General features: G+C 34.8%; 1 protein-coding gene across 1 annotated transcript in view; it reads right to left on the reverse strand.

Moving 5' to 3' along the window:
• LOC106478368 (protein OS-9-like) overlaps nucleotides 1-7,721 on the reverse strand; it is a 41,850-nt gene extending 34,129 nt beyond the window's left edge. The window contains exon 1 of the mRNA XM_013938909.2: nucleotides 7,472-7,721. Within this exon, the coding sequence (XP_013794363.1) occupies nucleotides 7,472-7,627 (156 nt within the window). The 5' untranslated portion in view covers nucleotides 7,628-7,721. The remainder of the gene's footprint in view (nucleotides 1-7,471) is intronic.
• Nucleotides 7,722-10,303: the final 2,582 nt, after the last annotated feature.

Here is a 10,303-nt window from a genome sequence, read left to right on the forward strand (position 1 = left end):
AGTATATCTCAGATAGATACTATGGTAGTCATGGCAAAATCCACAATAAGCAACAGAACTAACCAAATGTAAACAGTAAACTGTATCCTTACAAAATGGAACAAAAAAGTAAAAATAACAGATTGAAAAAGGATTTTCACACATGGTTATAAAACTGTAATGAGGTCAGTAGTTTAGGTTAAACTTGCACGTATTCACCTCTTACTTCAGTAGGGACTAGAAGAAACATCCTATCCCATAACATTAATTTTCAAATATAACAAAGATGATGCACTGTCCATGTAATATAAAAATGTTAATAATACTTTTCACTTACAGATTATGTCTGAGAAAAAATTATCCAACAAAAGCATAACGTCTAAAGTTCACTGAAAAGTTTTCAAACTAAATCAAAGATCACACTATACATAAAAGTATTCCAGTTCCACTATATCATCAAAATTTAAATGCATCATTGGTTGATACTGTCCTCTACAAGGGTGAATTTTTGATAAACAGTTTCTATTGATAACTTATACATACTAAGAGATTTCAATAATGCTTTATATAATGATATAAAATAGCATAAACTAGCTTTGTTCAGAAATTACATTTCCAGTTAAAGTAAGCCTATGTACATGATATGTAAATAAATAATACAGATTTAATATTATTTATACTTTTCATCAACAAACTTTGCATCTGTTTTCTACAACTTTCAAGTACTCTATAACTTGTATATTAATTTCATTCTCAACTACAAGTTCATTTCCTAGCTCTAATGTAAACAAAGTGGAGAACAAAACAAATACAGCTATTAAGTTACATTTAAGGAAATATTTAATTTAGAGACAGGAGGATTATTGTGTTTACAATACACAAACAACAAGTTCATTTCCTAGCTGGATCCCTGATTTTATTTCTTTCAATGACATTGTAGAAAAAATAAAAGATTCAGGTATGACTACAGATTAAATTCTTAAACCCAATGCTTAAATGTTTTTCTGTGGTGAACAAAACAAATACAACTATTGTTACATTTATGGAAATGTTTAATTTACAGACAGGAGGATTATTGTGTTTACAATACACAAACAACAATCAGGCCATTTGGTCCTTCAAAACAACCTACATGCACTATCATCCTTAAGAGAAATATAGAAGGGACATTTCATGGAGTGTCACCCACTAGGGAAGAAGTGTGATCCTAGTGGGAGCATAACTTGGTGGGAGACCAAATCCATCTCAAGCAGGAAATACTCTTTTCACACTACAAGTGGTAGTGTAGAAGGGTACAGTCAAAATAGTGTCCTGTGTGGTGCTAAAGCATCACAAAGATGGGTGGAATGTAAAGGCTGCTCAACCAGCTTGGGTATTTCACAGAGTCTGTAGTACATGTGTAGTGTGGCTAGGGCAATAAGTCAAGCCGTAAAGTGCATGAGAAATAGTTATGCGAACTACCTACCAGAATAAACAAGTGCAAAGGAAAATGCAAAACCCATCCAGCTAGTCACAACCACCAGGAATGGTTCAGTTCCTAGTGTAGGGAGAGGCCCTTACTATACTTCCAGGTAATCATTCCTGCTATACTTCTCATACAAGTGGGATTACATTGACCCAAAGGTGAGATCTCCATATCAACCTCTCCAGTGGCTTAGTACTGGATAAGCAAGAGTTGCCCATTTCACAAGAAGAAAATAAGAAGGAGGGATTCCCATAAGAAGAACACCAGAGTTGCATAAACCAAACAGTAATTAACTATCTTCTAGATAAGGTCCAGCAATAAGAGATGTACAATGGGTTACCACAAATAGGAAATGCAATACCTAGCCAGGTGTGAAGACAGTGAACCACACCAAATGCTGTTTTTTTTGTTTGGTTGTTTAAATGTAGCAGTATAACTTAGAATGTAGAATATACAACAGTTGAAGCAGTCTTGTAGAATAGCCCATCTCAACAGTGGGAAATGAGCAGGGGCATATGAGATGAACACTTTGCTATGCCATAAACAATGTGGAGAGAGAGAAGTATTCCCTGTAAGGCAATACCAGCTATATAGTGGGTTCCGTTGTTTCCAGTATATTATATATACACATACATATATATACACACATACATACACTGTAGTTTGAGGTGGTGGTTTATTTTTGTTAAAGTTACAAGAAAAATAAATGAGTGAAATTTACAATTGAGCTAGCTAAAAAAGGACAATCAGAAGAACCTGGAAAGAGGTGCTGTGAATTAAAGCCAGCATCATGGGAAGAGGTTGAAGGGTGGGACAGGCATACAGAAATAGGGTGAACCAATTTAGACTTAGAAGGAATGGAGCCTGGGACATATGACTTCCAAAAAAGTGGAAGCTTGGTGTAGAAGACAGTTGCAGATGTGTCGAGAGGATTTCCAAAGTGGGAACAAATCTATGGAAACACCAGACAAAGACCACTCTGTCAGAAAGATTCATTTTGGGCAAGACAGCATCTGCCAATAACATCAAAGCTTCAAGAACATGGTAGACTAACAACTTGATGTTGTTGTCATGAGTCCAAAAGAGGAATTCGAGAACAAGAAAGCAAAGGCTCCAAGAGTGCTGTTTGATATAAGAAACAACAATAGAGTTGTCAAAATAAATCAAAACATGTTGACCAGACAGTTGTAACAAAAGATGGTGGCAAGTCTATTGAACTGCCCACATCTCAAGGACACCGATATGAAAAGACCACTCCACGGGAGACCAAATAATGAAAATATACAGAACTGCAGCCTACCCAGCTAAAGAAGCATCTGTGAACAGGTTTAAAAATGCCAGAGTGGAAAAAATGGATGCTCACATGGAAATGTCTGAGCACCATAATAGCAAGAAATGGAGAGATGGAATAAGAGACATGAGAGAAGAGAATAGATCATACATTCCACTGATCTGTCAGAATTTACTGTAGAGGACACATCCAGAGAAAGAAAGGACATGAGAGAGGCAAGAGGTCCAAAACAAGTGGGGTCAATAATTTTAAGACACACAATGAAATGGGAACACTGTTGGCAAAGTAAGAGAAAGTGAAATTGAAGCTGTATGAAGTATCCCATCCTGGTGGTAGCTATGAGACATCCATTAGAGTATGGTCATCGTGTCTATTGTCTCAAAAACTCTCCAAGGAAGTGGGAAAAGGAACCTACTGAAACTTCATCTGCCACCTAATGATATCCTCTAACCTCTTCTGAAAGGAATTACCCTATCATAGAGCACCAGTGCCTATGGAAGAATAATGTCGAGAACAATTTGAGAGATAAAAGGTAACATGTGAGAGTACCGACCAGAAGAATCCACTTTACTTTATGTGACACTTATCAATGTAATTGCTACTCATAAATAAATAATTATATGGATTAAGTTAATCAATGTGCTCCAATTGTCAATGTTTTCCAACTCCAAACAAGTTCCAGTAATTCCTTTAACAAGTATATCAGTCTTTAATTTAACCACTTCCCTGATTATCCAGAGTATACTCGAGCCAAGTGGTTTGGTAAAAAATTATATAATTATTATACTATGTTAAATCAGATTGCTTGTACCTCAAAAGTCTTTCACCCAAGTAACCTTGTGAGAGTGAAATTATGTTTTCTACCAATTACACCAATAGATGGTAGCAAGTGCTTTGTAGCCAGCTTCTGATAACTGTGTGTGTAGCATCTGTCAACAAATGTGTAGCTGTATCATTTTACTGCTTGCATTTTTGGGTCTCTAAAATTGAAAATGGAGATTAATTTGATGACAACAATGCCAAATATATAGATATTGAGGAATTTTACAGTGATAGTGAAACCAATATGTTATATGAAGAAGAGGCAAATTCAGATTCTGACAGTTCAGTTGGTTTGTCTCTTGTTAGAGTTTAGACTAAATAGAAAGCATCACCCTCTTTTATTCTGCCTGCTCCACAATTTCCACACACATATATACTTCCACTGTCAATTACATAACCGATCAAGATTACATTGTTTTGCAATCCTTCAACTTTTTTTTTTTGATGATGAACTAGTTGATGCAATAAAAAATCAAACTAACATATTTGCAGAACAATGTTTGAAGCAAGCATCCTGGTCACACAATAGTGACAGAAACAAATGGCACCCTATTACCTGTGATGAAATTTGTGTTTTTTTGGCCATTATAATCTTACAAAGTATTGTAAGGAAACCTGATCAGCAACTTTATTCATCAAAGAAGTCCATAATTTCCACATCCTTTTCCAAAAAACAATGTCAAACAAGAGATTTTGTAAAATAAAATATACTTGCACTTTTCAAACAACGAAGAATATGACCACCCAGGTCATATTGTATTGAGTTTAGGATTTGAATGGGATTTTTACAAGAACCTAGCTTATAAATTTAGTAATCTGTATACACCTGAAAGAGACATCACTAAAGATGAAAAATCTCTTGGTTCATAAACGAAGAGTTGGTTGGGTTCAATATATAACTTTGAAGAGAGTTAGGTGTGGGATCAAATTTATATAATAAAAATGGATATGTCTGGTCATTCATTATACGTACTGAAAAAGTACAATAATTGATTATGACTCTTACAAAACCTTTATGGAACAAGGAATACTGCTTTACCATGGATAATTTTTATACATCACCACAACTGGCTGACCTTGTGGGAAAAAAACATACTTATGAGGGATGATGAAACTTTTAAGAACAGACATGCCTAAAGATTTTCAAAGCAAAACATTGAAGAAAGGAGAAATTAGAGCCTACAGAAGAGAAAAGATTAGTGTCATGCATTGGAAGAACAATCATATGCAATTAAGAAATGATGAATGTAGACAAAAAAAGTTAAATTAAATAAAGAAAAAGCCAAAAGTAGTAATGGATTATAATAATACAATGGGAATAGACAGAAGATACCACTATTTGACAGATTACTATCTTCCAGGAAAAGAAGACAAGAAATACTAATGAGGAAAATTAACATTTTCCTTACCTGAAAAGTAATTTCAATAGATATTCATCCACACACACACACACACACACACAGTTAATCTATCTTCCACATGCACCTGCCTTAGAGGTTTGCATGCCTTTAGTGAACTCCCAATTAATCTCAACAGATTTCTCATGAATTGCTCTACTGCATGATAATGTTATTATACAGCAAAATCCCTTCACCATTAAGAGAGCAATACACCTCCTTGCACACTAATTCCCTCTATGCGTTTACACTTATGAATCTTCATTCTTTGCTGAGGCAAGTAAGAAATATGCAACAGAAGTGCAGAGAATAGGTGGGAATGTGTGTGTGTGGGAAGGTATCTATCAAAAATACATTTTCAGGTAAGGAAGATGTTAACTTTCAAGACGATATCACACATCTTCACAAAGTTAAGCTAGAACCGATGATGAAATGGAAGAGGGGCTGATGCAAAGAATTACCTAGATGAGCTCCCTTCAGAGATGCCCTAAAGAAGCCCATTATGTGACATCCAATGGCAGGAGCTCTATAGGGGCATGGAAGACTGGATTTCATCTCTTCCAGTGTATAATCTTTACCTAGAAATACTAAAGGAAGAGGCAAACAAGACTATGTGTCATAGGGATGGGTGGAATAGTAGCATGGCTGTGTGAGTACTTTCACACTAGAGGTCAGATAGCCAATATGTGTAGTGTGGTTAAGGCACATTGAGATCATACCTTTTGCTCACCTCATCTCTACCATCAGACTTTACTAGACCTTCACCTTCTGCAGGAAGAGGGCATAGAGTCATGCCATAGAGAAAAGTAAGATGTCAGCACACCTTGACTAAACTGAATAAACATCAGCTGCAGGAGGAGGACACAATTTGTTAGTGCACGCTCACCTTAATTCAACTGAATAGGTGACGTCCACACGATGAACGTGCATGTGTATAGTGTGTGCTCATCTCAACTCTATTGAACAGACACATCCACAGGAAGAGGGCATGATGGTGCATGCTCAACTCAACTAAACAGTTACAGGCTGCAGAAGGAGGAAGGAACAGTATCATCGTATGCACTCATCTCAACTCTACTGAACAGACTGTGACTGCAGAAGAGAATAGCATTACAGTGTGTATGCTCACCTCAACTCAAGACTCAGGCTGCAAGAGGAAGGAACAAGTGGCATAGCTATATAAGGGGTGACTGCAATACACTAACAGTGTCACCACAGCTCCACTCCACTTCCCACAATATTGGAACCCTTTGTTCTAGCCCCACTGGTTAGGTTCCAACTAGTAAGGATTCTCCATGGCCAATTTTAAATTCTCTGCAGCACTGATTTATCTCCTACACATTTAAATTCCAAATATTACAAACAAAACATGTATGTTTTAACTCTTTTATAATTACATGAAGGGCTCAGGCATGTTTTTGAGACAACAAATATATTTGATTTTATTTTGAAAGTAGGTATTTCAGGCCTATACATCACTAAACTCACATGGCTAAATCTATTAAAGTTCATAAAGACGTTTTGTGCACCAAATTACACATCCACAAAATAAATCCTACCATACTGATGCATCATAATTTAGTGTACATCCCTAGCCACTTAACACGATTTACACCTGTAATAATTAGAATCAGCTATGTGGTAATAACAATTTTTATCTGATACATTTGATTTTAATAACTTATTTGAAATTATTTTAGGACATAATTTTTGTCACAAAAACACAACATAACCGAGACCTTCACGTAAATTGAAAGCATTAAAACATACATAATTTATTCAAACTACTTAGGTATTTTATTTAAATATGCAAGAAATATGTTTGTGATACAGGGAAGTGGCAAAAATAAATGTGGTGAGAAAGAGAGCAGAGATGTCTCAGTATTATTTGTAGTGTTGCAGTACTTAGAAAGTACCATATTACTTTTCTTAGCCTTGAAAAGTAAACTGTTTAGTTAACAGGATTTTAAACATTTTCCACATGCTTTCAAAATGCTTACAGTTTCACATGTAGAAAATCTGCCTTATGGTGACTACACAGTACTGACTGTGTGCTAGTTACATATGGTCATGGAATAAGACCCACTTGAATATTTTTGGGCTCTCTTATGAATGTTGTTACATACCTAGTTCTGATCTTGTATCTAGCTTCTCCTCTTTACTTTCACCTACAGGAATATTACACTTACCAGTGGCATAGGAACACAGTGCCTATTACAAGTATAATAGTATAAACATTTAAATTTTAATACTACATATTCAACTTTGACCTCGGTCTCAAAAGCCCAGGCTGATTCATTCAACCTAGTACTAGTAGTACTAAGTTAGTAGGTTAGACCTAAGTAAGTTTAAATTAACCATAAAGTTAAACTGTTAAAGTTAATTTAATGTTACTTTTACTAGTGTTAGACCAAGTACAACTATTACTATTAGTATTACAAGTGGTAGTATTATTAGTAGTAGTGGTATTTTAACTATTTATTAGTACTGCAATTTGCAAATAAGTGGGAAACGTACCTCTCCAATTTTTACTGGGGTATTAAGAATATCCACTTCATAGCTTATGAGATTAAGTTCATCACTATTGAAAAAACCACATACAATAATAAGGAATACATCTGACAAAATAAAATACAATGCTAGGAGAACACTAAGCTTAAATTGACAACCCATGATTTTCACAACCCTAAAACCTCGTTACAAACCCGAGTAGACATAACACTAGCGAGTATACGTTGATCGACAAAATGTACCTCATAGATCACGTAATTTTATTTTTTCCGTTTATCATTTGTTAACCTCACTACCAAGAACTGGAGGGACCGTTGTAGTATAATGATGTGAAACTGCTAAATCTTAAATGATTTATCAATTTATTTATTATTATTTTTATTTTTTTGCAGGGTCTATTATAACACACTGTTTTCAAAAATGTAACCTTATGTAATGCAGGCATATATTTTACAGCCTGATTTAGTAAAATAGAAATCTTAAAGATTTTTCGTTTCTTTTATGCATATGCAGTTTTAGCATAAACACGTAGAATAAAAAAGTCGCCCCCCAGTGGCACAGCAGCATGTCTACGGACTTACAACGCTAAAAACCGGGTTTCGATACTCGTGGTGGGAAGAGCACAAATAGCCCAAAACATTCGTTGAGTTTGCCTTGTTCTAGTTGCTTTGTTCTCTGTACTAGATAATGTCTATTCTGCCCGAGAAGATATTACAGTAACGTACAGCTTCTGAGTTGACAGAATTAGCGCTGTAACATCCATTTCTGGCTAAGTTAACGTTGACTAAGAGTAACAGCCGACCAGTGCTGTGAGAGAAAAAGGGTCACAAGATAACGCTGTCAATTGGATAAACAAATCGAGCTTATCTGTTGAATTCAGGCGCACTTTCTTTATTCATTTCTACCTGGAATTATTTGAGAAAAGGCGTATTTTTCATTATTATCCTGCATAGTTCGACAGAAGTCTCTCTCTTGAAAGAAAGAAAGCTGCGGAGCTAAAATCACTCCCATAGAAACTAAAGAATTACAGTGAAACCTATTAAGATGGTGGTCAATATATATCTATGGAATTCTTAAGTCCTTTTGACTCACCATTTAGTAACCTCAATTATTAACTTAGGTATGTGAATAATATCGTGGTATTGCACTAAAAAGAATGGTGAGTATGTATTTCAACAAAAATAAAAACAAAAACGAGATGCACAAGTAGATTTCTATCTAGATTCAAATCGGTTAACGCTAACGAAGAGTCATTCAAAATATGTAAAATGGTTCCTTTTTTCACCACTTCATAATGATATCTAACTTTACATAAAAATACCCGTGCACAAAGGAAGTTTCAAGCTTTGACAATGGAACTTGGAAATCGTGAAAGAAAGACTAACAGCTTGGTCTAACTTTCTTAATCTTCTGCTTACTGCGCTTGTTCCAATAGTTTTCTTTAATCTAGGTTTTGAAAACATTCTAGTTCTCATACTTCGATTGCGCAACTCCTCCTCTCAATAATGACGAAGCTCTGTCTTATTTTGAAATATTTAAGAAACAGTTCTCCGAAAATAGATCAAAATTAACAATGGTGGACACTGTCTCGACTGGGCGTTTGTCGGGCTACTGAATACATAATAGTTACACAGAGTACGGCTCGATATTCGGATCCATTTACTGAGATAACAAAACTCAAATATTACTCGAAAGGTAATCAATATTTAGCTTATAGTGCACAGCTTTTCGTTGAACTTAATTCAGTACACTGATCACAAGTAATTAGAGAAGAACAGAAGTGATAATAGTTTGGGAATGAATAAGCAAATGTTGAATTTGGTGTAAATGATTTAAAAGTTGTGTTCTAGAGAGTTAAATGAATAGGATAAATGTGATACAATGTTTTACTCAAAATTAACTTTATGGAATGAAACAATGGGTAACTGACGTCAAAGATAATAGTACAATGACCAGAAATCTCAAAACAGCATAAAAGGTATATGTTTTTTATATATAAGATTGATTGTTATCATCATAACATTTTAGTAAATTCCTAACTCTCACAAATTTGATTCTTAATTCTTGCTACTGTCCTAGATTACTTTAATATTAACGTTCAAATAAAAGCATTCAATATTTCGTGTACAATATACTTGTAGTTACCCAAAAATACCCATTGTATTGTAACGTTACGCTGCTGAATGTAACTCAGTTATAACGCTGAAATTCGTGGCTTAATTCCCCGAGGTGTACAAAGTACAGATAGCCAATTGTGTAGCTGCGTACTAAAAACAACAACATTAAATACTGCTTTGTTTGTTATAAAGCACAAAGCTACACAATAGTCTATTTCTGCTGTACCCGTGAGAAGTATAAAAACCTAGTTTTTAGCGTTATAAGCCTTCAGACTTTCCGCTGAACTATTGGGAGGGGGCCCATTTAAATACAAAAATAATTTTATTCCAAGGTGTGTCGATATAAAATATATGTACATCTCAAACCAGCCATTAGTCTAACCAAAATCGCAATTTCAATGTTTTGGAAATCTCTATTTCTAGCCAAGCCAAATTTGATTTCATTCTCGTCTGCATATTTTTAGTGTGAACAGACAAAGGAGTTTTCATGATCAGTTTAATTAAACAGTCATACTACTTTAGATTTTTAGGCCATATAGTGCAATATTCAATATATAATGCATCAGTTATTTCAAATATCTACAAATAAGATACAAAAGTCAAATAATAACTAATTATAAAAAAAAGTCAAGGCGGTCAGAAACATTCCTTCAAATGTTATTAATTTTCTTGAAAGACACCTTACCCTATTCACAGGACACAAGAAACAAGGAAACAGGAT

The sequence above is a fragment of the Limulus polyphemus genome, unplaced genomic scaffold (assembly GCF_000517525.1).
Source record: "Limulus polyphemus unplaced genomic scaffold, Limulus_polyphemus-2.1.2 Scaffold204, whole genome shotgun sequence".
Classification (NCBI taxonomy): Eukaryota; Metazoa; Arthropoda; class Merostomata; order Xiphosura; family Limulidae; genus Limulus; species Limulus polyphemus.